Source organism: Zalophus californianus, chromosome 11 (genome assembly GCF_009762305.2).
Source record: "Zalophus californianus isolate mZalCal1 chromosome 11, mZalCal1.pri.v2, whole genome shotgun sequence".
In the NCBI taxonomy this organism is placed as follows: Eukaryota; Metazoa; Chordata; class Mammalia; order Carnivora; family Otariidae; genus Zalophus; species Zalophus californianus.
This window is the reverse complement of record NC_045605.1, coordinates 45,979,532-46,000,035: the sequence shown is the minus strand read 5'-3', so window position 1 is coordinate 46,000,035 and position 20,504 is coordinate 45,979,532. Positions and strand designations below refer to the sequence as shown.

The 20,504-nt window shown below is 38.2% G+C and overlaps 1 protein-coding gene and 1 non-coding gene across 2 annotated transcripts in view; both read left to right on the top strand.

Annotated features, from left to right (window-relative positions):
* Nucleotides 1–1,691: 1,691 nt before the first annotated feature.
* The window catches only part of HIKESHI (heat shock protein nuclear import factor hikeshi), a 40,220-nt gene continuing 21,407 nt past the window's right edge, over nucleotides 1,692–20,504 (top strand). The window contains exons 1-2 of the mRNA XM_027580527.1: nucleotides 1,692–1,915; nucleotides 6,027–6,264. Of these exons, the coding sequence (XP_027436328.1) occupies nucleotides 1,886–1,915; nucleotides 6,027–6,264 (268 nt within the window). The 5' untranslated portion in view covers nucleotides 1,692–1,885. The remainder of the gene's footprint in view (nucleotides 1,916–6,026; nucleotides 6,265–20,504) is intronic.
* LOC113915630 lies at nucleotides 9,615–9,776 on the top strand. The gene has a single exon (XR_003517774.1). It is a non-coding gene; the product is annotated as a U1 spliceosomal RNA (small nuclear RNA).

Below are 20,504 nucleotides of genomic sequence, written 5' to 3'. Positions count from 1 at the left end.
AAGTCTGGGAGGGTCCCAGGTGCCGGAGCTTCTGTCCTTATGGAGTTGGGGTGCATCACCCTCCTTACTATTGGCGTTTTATGGAGGTTTCCTCACATAGGCATGATCCAGTATTAACTCCATTTCCAGTCCTTCCTTCTCTGGAGTTGGGGGGTGGGGCTGAAAATTCCAAGCTTCTAATCATGGCTCGGTCTTTCTGGTGACCGGCCCCCAACCAGGAGTCTACCCAGAGCCACCTCATTAGAATAAAAGATGCTCCTAGTGCTCTTATCACTTGGGAATTTACAAGGGTTTCAGTGTCCTGTGTCAGGAACTATAGGCAAAGACCAATATATTTATTTTTTTTTCAATGTATTTATTTTTATTTCTATGAAGACACAGAAAATCTGTCAGGAGAGGTAATAATGCTAAATGCCAACATTTTATTAAGCTATATTCTGGCTACTATTTAGTACTTTTCATGCAAGAACCTTCATAACAACCTTTTGATGCAGATACTATTATTATCCCATTTTACAGATGGGGAAAATGAGAAATGGCTGTACTAAATGACAGAGATGGGCTTTGAACCCAGGCAGTGTATCTGCCCCTCATGAAGTGATATTATTATAAATGGTCTTTCTATTTTGAAGGTTCTAGGACTTTTTAGGTAGAAAGTTGGAGACATCGATAGAAACATCTATCTCTTCACCTTTGGATTGGCTATCTAAAAGGAATATCTGAAATAATATAAATGATCACAGTTTATGGAACCAGAGTGGAGGCCAGAGGATTGTTACAAACTTTTTGATCCTCTATATATAACCTGGGTTTGGAAGGACAGACCTGCTGATGACTGGTGCCCTAAACTCATATATTTCAATCAGGGCAGAAACTGTTGGGGAGGGGATATCTTACCTTTCTATCTAGGAAGATAATTAAAGCTGTGAAAGGAGCATGAGTATTGGTGTCAATCAGTAGTTGATGCCAGTTCTTTGGGCTATTGTTTTTTATTTCCTATGAACCTTTACTGCAAATGCATATAGAAAAAAAAATAAGACATTTAAAACCCCTATAAATTAACTGCTGCCACTCTATTCTGTTTTATACACACTAATTCATTTTATCCTCTCAGCAACCCTATAAGATAGCTACAATTAATTATTTTTCTTATTTTGCAAATGGAGACATTAAAGCACAAAGTTATAAAGTTGTTATAATACCTTGCTTACAGAAAATAAATGGGGGAGTTAAGTGAAGCTGAAAAGAACTACAATAAAGTTGTCAGTAAGCACTAAACGGCTGGTTAAAAATTAGTACTTTTGAGATACCACGTAGGACAAAGAACCCTGGATTTGGATCGGGACTTGGATTCGGGCTCCAATATTTTGTGCTGTGTAAAGATTGGGAGCTGGTCACTCTGGGTAATTTCCTCGCAGACCTCATAAGGTTTTTGCCAAGACCTAGTGAAGTGATTATTGTAAAGCGCACTGTAATCTCTAAAATGTTACACAAATGTGAGAAACACCTACTGGCACCGAATTTGAAAATCTGGGAATTGGACAGTCAATCCCGAAAGGGCCTCTTGACTCTCCTCCCGGAAGCCGGCGCAGGGCAGTCTGGGACTTGTAGTCTTATACTGGCTCTGGCTTGACTTTCTCCCTTAGTTGGGGAGGCTTGTGTAAGCCCCGGAAGTACTCGCTGCCTGAGAGGCGTGCTGGTTAGGAAGTGGGGTCAGAGGTCGCAGCTGTAGAAGGCGTTCGTGCCGCTGGCCTAGTCGCTATGTAGTGGAGGGGCTGGCGTCCTCCCCCATGTTCTGGAAGGTTCTTGTGCTCAACTAGGGCAGTAGCCCCAGGACTTTTAGGCGCCAGCTTCGGGTCCCTGCCGGCTGAGCGGAGTCGCCGCCATGTTTGGCTGTTTGGTGGCAGGGAGGCTGGTGAGGATGGGGCCGGGTGGTATCAGGAAGGGGGCAGGAGGGCGAGGCTTCGGGAAGGGGAGGGTGCTTGGGTGCAGGAGATGCGGGGAACACCCCCGCAAGTGTACTTTCCAGCTAAATGTGAGGGTGTAGAGTGGGTGCTGGGGTGTTCGTTCTCCTCTGCCCTCGGCTCTTTTCAATCATTTGAATAGTAGCCACATTAGCTGCTATTTATCGAGTGTGCATTATCTGTATGCCTGGCATTGCACGCCTTTTGTCCATTTCTGATAATTTGAGCCTTCTAGGTAGCTCTTATTTAGCATCTCAAATTTAACCCTCCTAACTCGTGAGATGGTTATTTTAATTTTTATTTTGTAGTTGATGAACTTAAGCTCAATCGTCAGTTTAAATACTTGCCTGAGCTCATACAGTAACTTAGAGGTAAACCTGACATTTGAATCGAGTCTGTAACATACTGTTTCTAAAAGGTTAAGGTGCTGGGGCAGTGTGTACCTTTGGAGTCCTTGGACCCCAGTAAAAAATATGCTTAGGGCGCCTGGGTGGCTCAGTTGGTTAAGCGACTGCCTTTGGCTCAGGTCATGATCCTGGAGTCCTGGGATCGAGTCCCACATCGGGCTCCGTGCTCAGTTGGGAGTCTGCTTCTCCCTCTGACCCTCTTCCCTCTCGTGCTGTCTCTCACTCTCTCTCTCTCAAATAAATAAATAAAAAATCTTAAAAAAAAATATGCTTAAAGTAATTGGAAGTTGGCTGATAGAAACGCCTAAAGTGTGAGTGTTGAGATACCCCAGAAGGGTAGGAGCTGCGAAAATCTTTATTGGTCAAAAGAGATAATCTGCCTAGCCAGATTATTAGAGTTAAATGAGATCAGCACCTGTAATTGTTCAGGAATAATTTAGAGAATGAATCTTGCTTGCCTCCTTAGAAACCACCCAGAAATCCTTTTTAGACTTAACTCCTTTCACCCAGAGTTCTTTTTCTTTTATCTGCTTGCTTTGTTAAATTTTGCAGCCCATTTGTTGAATTAAATTTTTCATCAACTTTTGGTAATGTATTCTGTACACAGTTCTAAGAAACCACAAAGAAATTGGAGATGACTAGCCTCAGAAGGTTTGTCTCTTGAATGACTGGGAGGCCACTTTGGTGATGGTGGTAATTGGTAATATTGGTGAGATAACTGAATTGATCCTGCTGTTCGCAGGGAAAATGAAAGGACCAGCCTGGGCTAAAGTGTGGGACTCGGATGAGTGAGTGTCATTAATGAATGACATTTAAAATGTGTGTGTTTTTTTTTTTTTTTTAAAGATTTTATTTATTTATTTGACAGAGAGACACAGAGAGGGAACACAAGCAGAGAGGCACAGTGAGAGAGGGAACACAAGCAGAGAGAGGGAGAGAGGGAGAAGCAGGCCTCCCGCCGAGTAGGGAGCCCGATGCGGGGCTCGATCCCAGGACCCTGGGATCATGACCTGAGCCGAAGGCAGACGCCTAACGACTGAGCCACCCAGGCGCCCCTGTGTGTGTGTTTTATTTTATTTTTAGTTTTTTATTTTTAAGTAATCTCTACGCCCAACGTGGGGATTGAACTCACGACCCCGAGATCAAGGGTCATACTTTACAACCGGGCCAGCCAGGTGCCCCTGTGTGTTTTTTAAAGAAAAGACCATATGGATTCCATGTATCTCATGTTGTCAGCTAATGTGGAAATTTAATTACAGCAATACCTGTGTCTACTTACCTAACATCTAACCTCTGTGATAGATATCCAGTAGAGTTTCTTAAAGATAAGACTTTTAGGAGGTGTCTGACTCTGTTAACCAGAGAACATGTTCATCAAAATGAAGGGCAAGTAGACCTGGAGACATCCAAAACTTCATTATTCTCTAACTAGAGAAGTCCACTTACCTAAAGTTATGAACTCAGTTTCATTGCTTGAAGGTTTTTTCTTAAATAAAAGAGTTATCTTTTTCCCTAAGGTTAAGGATTAGTGTGTCATAATACAGATTTATAGAATGTCTGGTGCTTGGTAGAGTTGATGTTTAACAGATATTTATTTTGCCTGATGGTTATTTCATGGCTTGTGAATACCATCTTATTTTATTTTATTTTTTATTTATTTTTTAAGATTTTATTTATTTGAGAGAGAGAATGAGAGAGAGAGAACACGAGAGGGAAGATGGTCAGAGGGAGAAGCAGACTCCCTGCCGAGCAGGGAGCCTGATGCGGGACTCCACCCCGGGACTCCAGGCTCATAACCAGAGCCGAAGGCAGTCGCTTAACCAACTGAGCCCCACAGGCCCCCTGAATACCATCATTTTAATATGTTTTTTTAAGATTATGTGCATGCCCCAAACTGGTGAAATTGAATTTAATACTAATACAGGCAGTTTGGTTTTATATTTATGTTCTTTTGTTTTATTCTCTTTAAACTGGGCAGTTTTTAATGAGGTTGGAAAACTTTAGATGAGAGAATTAGAACTTGATTTTAAGAACATTCATTCTTGGTCTCTTGGGAATAAATTTAGGACAATTCATATGCATAGCTATGAATTTTTCAAGTTTTTTTATAGTAGTAGCTAGGATATTATAAAAAAAAAGTAAGCATTTTAGTAACAACAGCAACTATTAGCAAAGGAAAAGAAGTTGTATTCTAGGTAATAAGATTTGACCATTTAGAGTCTTAAAATACTGGTAGTAATTCAGATTTGGTGTTTTGGTGAATAGAGGGGCAATAGCAATTAAAAAGAAAACCAAAAAACTGTGTATCATGTAAACTCTTGACAGCCTTTTGACCTGAGTGGCCTCAGAATTAATACTTATTTTTGCTAATGGTTGTGATATAGCAATTAATCATTAATTTTCTGAAAGTGGATAAAAGGAATTTTCTCTTTGGAAGTCGATTTCTCAAACTTCTCAAACTTCAAAATAAGATCTCATTCTAGAAACTGACATTCAATTCTAGCAGAGAAAATTAGATTATGAAATGAGTCAAGAGGAAACTTTTACAGGTTCCCACTTTGCACATTCAAGGTAGGATTTTTGCTTTTTATATACAGTTGATTCTCATTATTCACAGTAGTTCGGTTCTGTGAAGTCATTGTGAACACTCAGTTCCTCAATTGGTAAATACTGACTCGTTGCCCTTAGGGGAAATACAGAGTTAGGTTTTTTCAAGCCTCTGATGACAGTTTTTATCAGCCTATCATTACATAACCTTGTTGTCTGTATGTTTCTGTTTAAAGACTCTTATTTAATTATGTGTTGTTGATTCATAAACATCGAACTTAACAGCCAATAACACCATAACTCATTTCTGAATGAAACTTATATAGCATATTTTCTCAGTAAGGCACATAACCATTTCAGACTTAGGAATATTAGCCAGCATTTCCGCTTGGCCATTTTAAATATCAGAATCACCAACAAAAAGCACAAAATACAAACAAACATGGCACTAAATTAACTGGGAAAAACAGCTGTGTACAGCATGAGAGCTGAAAGAAAGAAGGCATAGCTAACTTTTCTCCACCTCAGCTGGGAACCTGTGCATTAGGCAACTCAAAATTTTTGCTGCTCTGCTCATGAACATGTCCATGAATGACCACCAGAGTGCAATGAATATTGATTTTGTGCTTACAAATAAATTTTAGTGAGTGAGCAAATTAATAAATATGGAATCTGCAAACAATGAGGATTAACAAATTCTTTCTGGACTGCTTACCCATTTTAATTTCCTCTACTTTGCATACTGAGGATAAGGATTTGGTGGTGTATTTTGCACAACCTTTCATTTTTTTTAATATTCTGAAGCTGTAGTGATTTACTTATATAAGTAAATTCCTTTCAGGGCACTTCTGAAATAATTTAGTTCTATTTTTTTAAAAGTTGCATTCATTAAATGATCATTTTAAGGCTGAATATATATATATTTGGATTTTCTTTTTAAATTTAACACTGGTATATTTGGAAATTCCATATAGACTATCAGATTAACCCAAGGTTATACTGGGTATAATGACTATAATTGACTATACTTGATAACAGCTTACAGGAATACTATAAGGGTTATAGAAACATCAAACCATTGAACTAAGTCGAGTTTCTTATTTTCTAGGTGCAAACAGCTGCACAGCAAGTGGCAGAAGATAAATTTGTTTTTGACTTGCCTGATTATGAAAGTATCAACCATGTTGTGGTTTTTATGCTGGGAACAGTCCCATTTCCTGAGGGAATGGGAGGATCTGTCTACTTTTCCTATCCTGATTCAAATGGAATGCCTGTATGGCAACTCCTAGGATTTGTCACAAATGGGAAACCAAGTGCCATCTTCAAAATTTCAGGTCTTAAATCTGGTAAGAAATAATATTAAAATGATTACATAATTAAGCTGTTTTCTTAATAGCATGACATAGGATATGGCTTTTTTTTTTTTAAACTTTCCATTATGTTTTGCTCGTTTCTAAAGTGATATATTATGAAAAAAATTCAGATGATAAACTGATATATTTGAAAAGTAATAAGCGAAAGATGTCTTCAGCTTCTCACATTTCCACCTTCTGTCCCTGGAAAGAGCCATTTACTTTTGTGTACAGATTTTGTATACTTTTGTAAAAGGATTTTATTGGGTGTTCTAACAAATAGTGACAAGGAATCTTCTCAGAATTTGTAGTATGCACTTTTGTGTATTAAATAAACAGATAAAGCAAGTAGACTTGTATAGGAATTAAAATGAGAGTCCTTTTTTTTTTAAATGAAAGTTTTTGAACTCTCAGATTTGATTACCCCTCCAGTGTTTTTGAATTCTTAGATTTGATTATCCCTTCGATGTTTTTCTCTTAGTTGTATTGACAGTGTAGGCGTCAGACCTTGTAGGGGCATAATCATTGCATTGATGCTTTGAAGTATTTTGTGGAGAAATGTGAGAACAAAACTAGATTAGGTGCCGTTTACTCCCATTGAATCTCTGGTTCCCTTGAAAATCTACATGAAAACAGACATAATAATGTATCTACTATGAGGATTTAAAGATAATGATTAAGTTCTTAGTTACTGGAGATAACTCATTCTTATAAAGGATGATAGTTTTGTAGACCACTAATTCAAAGGGTGAAATGTAATCGTGGATGTTTGTACAAGATGCTGAGAGAGAATAGAAAGGGGAGCAACTAACTCTCAAGTGGGTTGAGAAGGTTTCCTGGAGGAGGTGATATTGGACCTCTTGGGGAGTAGTTAATTAGGCCTGTTAGAGGCCTATTGGGCATTCTTTTCTAGGTGGAGGTAGTATGTGTACAGTGAAGAAATTTTGAAAGCATGGTGTGTATAGGATGGTACAAGGGTAGGTTAGGCAGGCATGGATCAGGAAAAGCTTTATGTGCCATACTGACTCATTTGAATTTAAGTCAGCAATTTTTAATGTACTTACCTAAGTGATCTCACAGACCTATTGGTGGTATTACAAAAAATAAGTGTAACATAATGTAAATACTCAAAAGTTTGCATGTACTTTAAAGCCCATCCATGTATCCCCCCTACCCCCCATAAAGAACTGCTCTTATAGGTGTAGAGGAGCCAGTAAACAATTTTGGGTAGGGGAGGTGATATGAACAAGCTTTGTTTTTAGCCTGAGGGCTGTGTGAAGAATGAACTGGAGCAGTTCTGCTAAATTCTGTTTAGAATTGATGAGAAATATTAATCTCTAGATTTAAGAAGCAGGACAAATCCCTGTGGTCCTTATCAACTGGGGTTCCATGAGATAAATTATCCCAATCCCTAAGACAGTGATTCTTTTTCAAGATTTTATTTATTTATTTATTTATTTATTTAAAAGATTTTATTTATTTATTTGACAGAGAGAGACAGCGAGAGAGGGAACACAAGCAGGGGGAGTGGGAGGGGGAGAAGCGGGCTTCCCACAGAGCAGGGAGCCCCATGTGGGGCTCGATCCCAGGACCCTGGGATCATGACCTGAGCCGAAGGCAGACGCCTAACGACTGAGCCACCCAGGCACCCCAAGATTTTATTTATTTATTTGAGAGAGAGAAAGTGAGCAAGACAGAGTGAGCACAAGCCGGGGGAGAGTCAAGGGGAGAGGGAGAAGACTCCCCACTGAGCAGGGAGCCTGACATGGGGCTTGATCCTAGGACCACGGGATCGTGGCTTGAGCTGGATCATGACCTGAGCCGAGGGCAGACACTCAACCAGCTGAGCCACCCAGGTGCCCCCAGACGGTGATTCTTTTTTTTTTTTTTTTAAGATTTTATTTATTTATTAGCACAAGCAGGGAGAGTGGCAGGCAGAGGGGGAAACAGGCTCCCCACTGAGCAGGGAGCCCAATGCAGGACTTGATCCCAGGACCCTGGATCATGACCTGAGCTGAAAGCAGACGCTTAACCATCTGAGCCACCCAGGCGCCCCCCAAGACAGTGATTCTTAAACCGTGGGTAGATTCCAGTTCCCCAGGTGTTTTGCATGCTCAAGTTTGAGAACCACTACCCTAGGTCATCCACTAAATGTAGTGAATTAGTGTCTCATACCTTTAGCATGGAGTTAGTTTTGAATACTCTCTGGGAGAATTAAGAAAATAGTCATTCTTAAATCACTTTTTCTCTTTTATGTGACTGTGCCTAAAAATAAATAATCTATAAGTAGAAGGAATATAAATGGACAATTCAGTACATTCTAGTGAAATTTCTGGGCATTTAATGTAAAGAGAAAGTAATAAAGGAACCAGAGAGAAAGACAAGTCAATTATAACTGGATGGCAGTTAGTTTAGCATACTTACTACCATGAGGATGAATAGAGGCCAAAACCAATAGATTAATATCTTAAAAGTGCCAAGGAAAAATAAAATAACTCTCAAAACTGTTATTCTAAAGTGATGGAGAAATAAATGTATTTTGCAGATGGAGATGGAAAGTTTACTACTCATAGACCATTACTGAAAGAACTACTGAAGGTAGCTCTACTTTATAAGAGGAAATTGGACCCAGGATGTAGAAGAGCATGCAAGATGCAAAGTTAAAGAATTGGTAAACATGGGACACCTGGATGGCTCAGTTGATTAAGTGTCTGCCTTCAGCTCAGGTCATGATCCCAGGGTTCTGGGATTGAGCCCCGCATTGGACTCCCCATTCCCCGGGGAGCCTGCTTTTCCCTCTCCCTCTTCTTGTGCTCTCTCTGTCCAAATAAATAAACAAATCTTAAAAAAGAAAAGAATTGGTAAACATGTAGCCTAATCTGGCAACCTGATTGTATAAAACAATACAATAAATAACTTAAATGCACAGGAATTAAATATTGTCCTAGAAAATAATGCATAAGACAGGATGGGTACTGATTAAAGCTTTCTGAGGTCTTATTCTTTAGAAAAAGAATAATAATACTAATTCTTTTTTTTTTTAAGTAATAATACTAATTCTACTTTCAGGTAATCTTGTTAAAAGTTTAAGGAAAAGTTAAAGAAAGGAAAAGTAAAGTCATAGTATATAGGCATAGTATATTAAAAATAAAATAAGATGGTGAAAATAATTTTAACTCTTATCAGTTACCAGGAGAAATGTAAACAGAGTACACTTGCCAGAGAAAACATGGAGACCCCAGGATAGGATTTCTTTAAAGAGAGCAAATAAATAATTACATTGCTGCTTATGATTAATGGCTCTAATAAAACATTTTAACACAAGCAACCAAAACATAGCTGTCATACTTACTGGCAGGGGAGATACCATGATCACGAAGGTGGTTTTCCCAGGGTGAGGCTTATCCATTGTACTCTGGATTTCTGACTCCTGCGATTTCCCCAAATGTGGGAAACTCGACTGCATAATTTGTGGTAGTGGGGGACTGCATTTGTGCTTTCCCCTACAAAAAAAAAAAATAGCTGTCATAGGTATATTAATTTTATGAAAATTTAGACTAAGACAAAAACATTATTAGGGATTAAGAAATTCATTCAGTAGGAATGAAATAATCCATTAGGAAAACTAAAATATTTCTAGGAAAAGATAAGTCATGCATTTGTGTGTATGTATAACTTCAATATATATTTAAAAATTGACATTTAGAATGATAAATGCTGTTAATATTTTATTTACCTTTTGATAATATACTAAGTAAATATTAGTAAAATGGAAGATTTGAATAAAAGAGTTAACAAGTTTGAGCCAATGGACAGTTATAGAACCCTGCACCTAATTGTTAGATCATATACATTTTTAAAATTATTTTATTTTTTAAGATTTTTATTTATTTGACAGCGTACGCACAAGCAGGGGAAGCAGCAGGCAGAGGGAGAGGGAGAAGCAAGCTCCCCTGCTGAGCAGGGAACCCAGCGTGGGACCCAATCCAGGACCCTGGGATCATGACCTGAGCTGAAGATAGACGCTCAACCGACAGAACCACCCAGACGCCCTAGATCATAGACATTTTTAAGTACATAGAACATTTATGAAATTTGATCACATACCAAGTCATGAAGCAAGTTGCAGTAAATGGCAGATAATCAGTATGCATCCTACAGTGCTACGTAATTACAAGTCAAAAGATAAAACATTGTTATGTGTAGGAATCCTCCCTTCAACATGTAGCTGCCAGGCCCAGAGGGTTTTAAAAATTCAACTAAACCTTTATGAAACAAATTGTTGATATCTATATAAACTTTTAGAGAATAAAAGAAGATGGTTACCCAGTTTATATTTCTAACCAAAAAGGACAACATAAGAGAAGAAATGTGACCTATTTATTTAGGATTTTTATATCGATATACATAAAATAGTTAGAAAGTAAATTCAACAAGGTATCTTATTTTTTATTTTTAAGATTTTATTTATTAGAGAGAAAGAGCAGGGGTTGGGGGTACGGGTAGAGGCAGAGGGAGAGGAAGAAGGAGGGAGCCTGACGCGGGGCTCCATTCCAGGACCTTGAGATTATGACCTGAGCCGAAGGCAGAGGCTTAACTGACTGAGCCACCCTATTATTTATTTATTTTAGAGCGAGCGTACGGACAAGTGGGGGGAGGGGCAGAGGGAGAGAGAATCTCAAGGAGACTTTGAGCTATTGTGGAGCCCAAGGCGGGGCTCACGACCCTGAGATCATGACCTGAGCCAAAATCGAGTCAGGTGCTTAACCGACTGAGCCACCCAGGCGCCCCAGTGTTATTTCTTTTGTATTCCCACTCACTTCTCCATCCTTGTATTATTTGGAAACAGATTCCAGAATCATAACTTGTAATTTATAAATACATTAGTATGTGTCTTTAAAAGACAAGGTCTTTTTTTTTCTCTCTGCTTTTTTAAACATAACTATGTTATCACATCTAAAAACAAACAATAATTCCTTAATAGGGAATTGAATGTCTAATTAGCGTTCAGATTTCCAGTGATCTGAGTTTTTTGTTTATATATTTTAAAGTTGTAAGTACTTTCAGTCAACATTGTACATTGCAACTGGTTGATGTCCCAAGCATCTTTCATAAAAATTAAAGGTAAAAATGTATTCTCTGTCCTCTATTTCCAGTAAATTAGTTGGACTTAGAGATTTGATCAGACTTCATTTGAGTTTATTTTGAGAAAAAATTTGGTGGGATTATTATAGACAATGGTATGTTCTTTGATCAGGAAGTATATATATGGTTATCTCTTTTTGTGAAATTAGCAGCTGTATATATGCCATACCTACATTTGTTGATTCAGTAGGGGTTCAAATGAACACATTCTAATTGTTGTTTCATTTATTAGCTATAAAGAGACCCTCGAATATACTATTTGGTTACCCAGAGGTAAGGTCATAGGAAAGGCATAACAGTGCTTGATTGTTCCTCTTCATATCCCAATGTTCAAAAAATGAATTGATTCCCTAACATTCTCCTAAAGTCATAAATTTTTTTAAAGGATTATAAAATCATGGTGATGTGTGTGTATGTATTTGTTTTATGTTTGGTGTGTTCTAACCATTGGTATACCCTCAGAATCCATTGGACCTAATTAAAAAAATTTTTTTTAAGATTTTAATTTTTTTAAAAAGATTTTATTTATTTATTTGAGAGAGAGAAGGGGAGAACACAGAGGGAGAATGAGAGGGAGAAGCAGACTCCCTGCTAATCAGAGAGACCCACACGGAGCTACATTCCAGGACTCTGAGATCATGACCTGAGCCGAAGGCAGACACTTAACTGAGCCACCCAGGCGCCCCTAAGATTGTTTTTTTTAAAGTAATCTCTGCATCCAACGTGGGACTTGAACTTACAACCCCAACATCAAGAGTCACGTGCTCCACCTACTGAGCCACCCAGGTGCCCCCTAATTTTAATTTTTCATTTTCTTTTTTAGGCAAGTGCTGATATTTTGTAGTTTTAATCCTTTCTTAAGAAATCTTCTAAAGAACAGAAAATTTACTTTTTGTTAACAATTTTAATAATTTATTGAGATATAATTGACATAAAATAAATTGCACATTTTAAAGGGTGCAGTTTGATGAATTTTGATACATGTATACACACTCCCCTGAAGTTTCCTAGTGCTCCTTTGTAATCCTTCCGCTTGTCTCCTAGTTTGTTTCACTAAAAAATAGTTTGCATATCTAGAGTTTTATATAAATTAAAGCATGCAGTATGCTTTTTTGCCTAGCTTTTATTCAGCTGAGTTATTTTAGAGTCATCCATGTTGTAGTATATATCAGTAGTTTGTTCCTTTTTATTTCTGGGTAGTATTCCATTGTATGAATGTGCCGTTATTTGTTCATCCATTTACCTGTTGATGGATATTTGGATTGTTTAAGGGTTTTCATTCATAAAAATAAAACTGATATATAAACATTTGTATATAAGTCTTTGTGTGGACACATGCCCTCCTTTCTCTTGGGTAAATGTCTAGGAGTGGAATGGCTGGATCATATGGTACTTGTATGTTTAACTTTTTAAAAAAATTGCGAATCCATTTTCCAATACAGTTGTTCCATTTTACATTCAACCAGCCGTGTATGAATGTTCATTTCTCCACATCCTTGTCAGCACTTGGTTTGGTCAGTTTTAGGCATTCTAATAGGTGTGTAGAGGTATATACTGTGTTTTAAATTTGCATTTCCCTAGTGACTATGGATGTTGAGCACTTTTTCATGTACTTATTTGCATATCTATATATGTTCCTTGTTGAAATGTCTGTTTAAGTCTTTTTTTTTTTTACTGGGTTGTTTTATTACTGAGTTTTGAGAGTTTTCTCTCTCTCTCTTTTTTTTTTTTTTTTAAGATTTTGTTTATTTGACAGAGAGACAGCCAGAGAGGGAACACAAGCAGGGGGAGTGGGAGAGGGAGAAGCAGGCTTCCCCGGAGAGCAGGGAGCCTGATGTGGGGCTCGATCAAGGACCCTGGGATCATGACCTGAGCCGAAGGCAGATGCTTAACGACTGAGCCACCCAGGCACCCTGAGAGTTCTGTATATATTCTCGATACAAGTTCTTTATTAGATATGTGATTTGAAAATGTTTTTTCCCCAGTCTTTGACTTGTCTTTACTCTTAACAGCGTCTTTGATAGAGCAGAAGGTTTTAATTTTGATAAAGTCCAGTTTTTCAATTTGTTCTTTTATGGATTGTGCTTTTGGTACTGAGCCTAAGAATAAGAGGTCTTTGCCTAATCCAAGGTCAACAAGGTTTTCTCTTCGTTTTTTAGTTTTAGATTTTATACTTCTATCTGGGATCAGTTTGAATTAGTTTTGTATTTAGTACAAGGTATAGATTGAAGTTCAATTTTTTTTTCCCAAATGGATAGCCAACTGTTCTAGCACCATTTGTTGAAAAGACAAAGTAATGGCACATTTTTCTGCATCCATTATCAAGCATGTTCACTTTGATATTCATATGGGGGCTCCTAAAGTGCTCCATTTTAAAATACGACCATACCTAAATGAGTATTTATATATTGATTTAAAAAGACAAAGAAATGGAAATAGATACTATTTTTTTTTTTAAACAATAACTAGTTTGAAGACCTGCTAGAAGATTAGATGGATACTGGTGAATATTTAACAATATAGAAAGAGGAGCAGCTAATTGAGGGGAAGAGGTGATATTTTTGGTTTGGGTTTGAGGAGCCTCTGGGACATGATAGCAGTGCCTCAAATGTAAAGTGGTAGGTTTTGTTTGTATAGCAATAGGCTAGTAGCCAGCTAACTGTTAACCGTTTGCATAGTTGGAAAGTGCAGGTTTATTTTGTACGCAGACTCATTTGCATTGATTAAGGTAAATATTAGCCAGCAGCCAGTAGACCAGGCCCCATTGTTTGTTTTGGAGACATACCAATTATATTGTCAATTTAATACCCAGCTTTTTCTCTCTTCTCTTTGCCCCAACTTTGCCAACATTTTGTGTTTCTTTTTATTTGTGATCATCACTGTATTCCTTGCAGGACATGGCTTTGGGAACAGTGAGGTGTGTGTTTTCTTATATCCTTTTTGCATTGTCTTTGGCTGTTTTTTCCCTTTTCTCTTGTGTTACCCAACAGGTTGGAGCTTGGGGTGAGGGTGGCATTTGGGGCCATAAGAACCCAGACATTTCCTTATTGTGTTATTTCATCGAATTTGGAGAATATTCAACAGTCAAAAATGCGTTAATCCAATTGCTATAACTGGGACAATAATAACTCATATGTTTTCTGTTGTGGAGTTAGGTAAAATAGTCTAAAACTCAATCCCAGAGTAATACCTGATTCAATACAAGAAAATGGATCCATTATGATAATAAGATTAGTTCTTTATTTTCCTGCCTTTTTAAAAATAAATGATCTGTCATCATTTCCATTATAACATGGCTATTGATAATTTTATCCATTAAAACATTTTCAAGGCAGTATTTGTGATGGGTAAAGCACAATGTTTTATTAAAGAAAAATAAAGCAGCTTAAATGTTTAGAGACTTAGTGCGTATCAACATTAAGCAAATGATAAAATGCTGTTAAAATATTTTGTTTTTTTTACTAGCAAGTTTGGAAAAGCACTGTTTGGATGTCTAAAGTATCAGAATTATTTTTATTATTATTTTTTGTATTAACATATAATGTATTATTTGTTTAATGGATACAGGTCTGTGATTCATCAGTCTTACACAACACCCACTGCTCACCATAGCACATACCCTCCCCAGTATCCATCACCTAGCCGCCCCCATCCCTCCCACCCCCCACCACTCCAGCAACCCTTTTTGTTTCCTGAGATTAAGAGTCTCTTATGGTTTGTCTCCCTCTCTGGTTTCTTCTTGTTTCATTTTTTTCCTCTCTTCCCCTATGATCCTCTGCCTTGTTTCTTAAATTCCACATTATCAGTGAGATCCTATGATAATTGTCTTTCTCTGATTGACTTATTTCGCTTAGCATAATACACTCTAGTTCCATCCATGTCGTAGCAAATGGCAAGATTTCGTTTTTTTTGATGGCTGAGTAATATTCCATTGTGTGTGTGTGTGTGTGTGTGTGTGTGTGTGTGTGTGTATACCACACCTTCTTTATCCATTCATCAGTTGATGGACATCTGGGCTCTTTTCCATCTTTTGAAAAGCCATGAATTCTATGTGCTGTGTTCTCCTAGTACTTGGATTTTGCCGTTCTCATTGATGGGTAAACATGGTCTTGGCTGGATGTTCTTGCTGATCTTCTGGGGGAGGGGCCTGTTGGGTTGATTCTCAAATGTCTTTGCCCCTGGTGGAATTGCATCGCCCTTGCCAGGGGCCAGGCTAAGTAATCTGCTTGGGTTTGCTCTTTGTGGCTTTTGTTCCCTGCAGGCTTTCCGAGCAGCTTTAAAGGATGAGAATGAAATTGGCAGCCTCCCAATCTCTGGCCCTGGAGCCAAAAGCTTGGGGCCCCACTACTCAGTGCGCCCTCAGAGAAAAGCAGTCAATCACTCCTGTCTCCCTGGTCTCCGGCTGCACTCCCGTGCTCACCCATCCTGTGACCGAGCGTTTCTATCTCAGGCACACGACCCCATTTGGAGTCTCAAACCCAGCAGATTCCTGCGGTGTACTTCTGTGCCTCCTGGGGGAGGAAGGGGAGTCTCCCCGGATCTGCTGCTTGTTGGGTCCCTACTGGAAGAGCAGTGGTCCGACTGTGCCGCGGATCACGGTTTATGGCAACCCAGAGCTGAGAGCCCACTCCTCGGCTCTGTCTCTGCAGCCGGCTTCCCCGCTCTGATACCCAGGAGCTCTGCTGCACTCAGGCACCCCCAGTCTTTCTGTGACCCCGAGGGTCCTGAGACCACACTGTCCCAGCGAGGGTTCCACCCCCCGCTTAGCCACTGGAGCGATGTCCCTCAGCAGAGCAGACTTCTAAAGTTCGAATTTTGTGCTCCGCTGTTCTATCACTTGCCGGTAGCCGGCTGACTACTTTGTAGATGTCTAGGTTTTAAGATAGCTGCTGCTCCTTTTGTTTCCCATTTCACACTGTGGCTCTCAATTCCTTTTTCAGGGACTATCTTGTATTCTTCTTTTTCTTTTTATTGAATACTGTACTAGTTTTAGGTGTACAACATAATTGATTTCACAATTCTACACACAGTACTCACCATGATAAGTGCAGTCACCATCTGTTACCATACAGTGTTACTACATTACTGACTATATTCCTTATGCTGTGCTTTTCATCTAGAAGCTTCTTATGGAAGCAACCCAAGTGTTCATCCATAGGTAAAGATGTGTGTCTACGCACACACAATGGAATAATGCTCAGCTATAAAAAAAATGATTATCTTGCCATTTGCGAAACATGGATGAAGCTAGAGGATATTCTGCTAAGTGAAGTAAGACTGAGACAAATACCATATGATTTCACTAATATGTGGAATCTTAAAGCACACAACTGAACAAACAAAATGGATTCTTAAATATAGAGAACAAACTGGTGGTTACCAGAGAAGAAGTGGGTGAAGGGATGTGCAGAATGGATAAAAGGGATTGAGAGGTACAGAATTCCAGTTATAATAGGTCGCAGAGATGAAAAGGACCTGATAGGGAATACATAGTCAATAATTCTGTACAATTTTCAAGTTGTCTGTTTACATTGTGAAAGTTTGGAAAATATACCAGGAATTACTTTAGGCATTTCTGTTCGATAAATTAACAGAAAAGTACCTGCTTATGTAGTTTGTACTTTGTTGTATATCCCATTCCTCAACTAATTATTGAAAATCTACTTCACTCTTAGAGTCTCAAGTTGATGACTGTTCTGTTAGTTTGTGTGTGTGTGTGTGTGTGTGTGTGTGTGTGAATATTCAAATCACTTCAAGGCAGTGTTCAAAGGAAACAGATTAGTAAACTGAGATACTTAAAATGGATTTATGGAAGATTAGTCCGCGGTAGGTATTTGAAGTATGAATAGATTTGGATGGGATGGCAGTGGAAGGATGAGAAATGCATTTGGAAATGATCAGAGTCATAGGGCGCCTGGGTGGCTCAGTTGGTTAAGCGACTGCCTTTGGCTCAGGTCATGATCCTGGAGTCCCGGGATCGAGTCCCACATCGGGCTCCTTGCTCAGCAGGGAGTCTGCTTCTCCCTCTGACCCTCTTCCCTCTCGTGCTCTCTGTCTCTCATTCTCTCTCTCAAATAAATTAATAAAATCTTTTTTTTTTTTAAAGAAATGATCAGAGTCATAAAGGTAATATGCACTGCATCTCCAAATGGCAGTGAGGGGGCAGACTTTTAAGGGTGGCATGATAAGCTCCTATTTGAGAGGTATGGAGGGGCTAAGGTTTTAAAAGTAAAGTAGAGCTGTTGTGTAATGGTTAAGCTATATGGGGTTTAAATTTTTTCTGGTAGGCAAGTGTTTGAGCAAAAGAGTGATACTATTTAAAATGATATTTTGGGAAAATTATTGTCCAGAATGGCTTGGAGAATCTGTTGAGATTAGAGCCAGAGAATCCAGTTAGGAAGATTTTATAATGTTTGAAGGATAAAGGAAAGGGTTACATATATTGAATATCTGCTTGTGTAGTGCATTGTACTAGGCTTTGATGTGTTTAAATAGTTAATACACATGAAAGCTTAGAAGGGGGTATTATTAGTGTCTGGTTCTTAAGAGGCTGGATTTCAGAGAAGTTACAATATTTTGCTCAGAGAAGAGCGTCTGTTAACTTTTAGGTATTATGTGTAGATTAGCCTCTTTGAAGCAGTTGAATGTTGTATGGCAGTACCATCATTTGTTTAATTCTCAATTGATGGAAATAATGGGTTGGTTCCATTGTTTTAAATTGTTTTACTACCAATGCTACAATAAATATTCTTACAGATATCTTTGTACATATTTTCTAGCACTGTATTTCTGTAGGAGAAACTCCTAGAAGTGCAACTGAATTCCTGGATTAAAATGGCCTTTAAAACAAATGGTATAGGAGGCCTGGAGAAAGGGTACTCAATGTGGATAATGGATCATGATTTTTCATGGCAGTTTTTAGAGAGTTGTGATAAAGGTACAGTGTACTCAGTACTACATAAAAAAACTAATAGAACATATCCTTTACAAGTATAGTAACAGAGTAAGCCATGGGGTATTAGAATGGAAGGCCCTAAAAATAATTTAATCTGGGGCATTTATGTGGCTCAGTCAGTTAAGCGTCTGACTCTCGATCTCAGCTCAGGTCTTAATCTCAGGGTTGTGAGTTCAAGCCCCTCATTGTGACCCACGCTGGGCATGGAGTCTACTTAAAAAAAAAATTAATCTACTCCTTAATTTTACTGTTGAGAATCTTGAGATTTAGAAATTTTATAGTGTTTCTAAAATAGAGGAGGAATTAGGATCTAGATACTCAGATTTTTAGTTCACTGTTCCAAAGGTAGTAAGTCTTTTCTTCTCCCAAAGTAAATTTAAGGAGAAAAATACATTCAAATTTCCATTGTCTTACATGTATATATATAGTTCCTATGCCTGTAACTACTGTTTTCTGCCATTTTTATTTAGTAGTATTTCATAATGGGTTATGAAATTTTGATGTGTTCCAAAAGTATTAAGTGTTTAGTTTTTCCTTCTTTTCCATCCTTTTTTCCTTAGTAACCAAATAAAGTGAGAAACAGACACATTCTGATCTTCAGATGGGCTGGACTGGTAATAGAAGATGAGATTTTTATGTTTCTTTAAAGGGATAAGGTGACATGAGTTAAAAGGCTCTCAGAAACACTGATGTGTAGAGGATATGGTTCTTTTTTTTTTTTTACTTGTTTTAAATGATAGTATAGTATTACATTATGTTGATAAGTTATGGATAAGTATAATAATTACTTATTCCTTGTTAGACCTTTTGGCTTTTTTTTTTAAGATTTTATTTGTTTGACAGAGGTAGGGAGAGGAGGAACACAAGCAGGGGGAGTGGGAGAGGGAGAAGCAGGCCTCCCACTGAGCAGAGAGCCCGATGTGGGGTTCGATCCCAGGACCCTGGGATCATGACCCAAGCTGAAAGCAGACGCTTAATGACTGAGCCACTGAGACGCCCCTTGGCTTTTTTTTTTTTTATAAGTCTCTGAACATCCTATAAATTTTCAGTTGTTTTATTGCTAGTATATGGAAGTACAACTGATTTTTTTTAAAAGACTATTTTTTTTAGAGCAGTTTTAGATTTATACAAAATTGAGAAAAGGTACACCGATTTCCCATATACCCTGTCCCCACACAGGCATAGCCTCCCCCATTTTAACATCATTCACCAGAATGGTTTTTTTTTTTTTTTTTTTAACCAAGGATGAACTTAGACACATCATAATCACTCAAGGTCCAGTTTACGTTAGGGTTCGCTCTTGGTGTTGTACATTCTTTGGGTTTGGATAAATGTTTAGTGACTGGTATCTATAGTTATACTTTCACACAGAATATTTCATTGCCTTAAAAATCTGCTTATTCATCTTCCCCATCTCACACTCCCCCTAATTCCCAATCCCGGGCAGCCACTGAACTTACATTGTCTTTCTGATTTTGCCTTTCCTCAGCGTCATGTAGTTGGCATCATACAGTATGTAGCCTTTTCAGATTGGCTTCTTTCACTTGATAGCTCATTTCTTTGTAGTGCTGAATGATAATCCATTGTCTGGATATACCACAGTTTATCCATTTACCTACTGAGGGACATCTTGGTTGCTTTCAATTTTTGGCAGTTATGAATAAAGCTGCTTTAAACATCCATGTGTAGGTTTTTGTGTGTGCTGAAGTTTCCATCTCTTGCATAAATACCAAGGAGCGTGATTGCTGGATCTTACGGTAAGAGTATGTTTAGTTTTGTAAGAAGCTGCTAAACTCTCTTCCAAAGTGGCTGTGTGTGTTTACATTCCCACCAACAAGGAATGAGTTTCTGTTGCTCCTCATACTCAACAGCATTTCACATTGTCACACAACTGATTTTTGTATATTGACTTTGTATCCTGATGGATGAAGGAAAGGGTAACATATATTGACTATCTTGCTAAACTCCCTTATTCTAGTGCTGCCCAGGATTTTCTATATAGATGATACCTTTGAAAAAGACTTTTTACTTCTTTCCTTCCAATTTTGACACCTTTTATTTCTTTTTATTGCCTTAATGCATTGCCCTTACTTAAAGCACAATGTTGAATACAGGTAGTAGAGTGCAGTGAGAC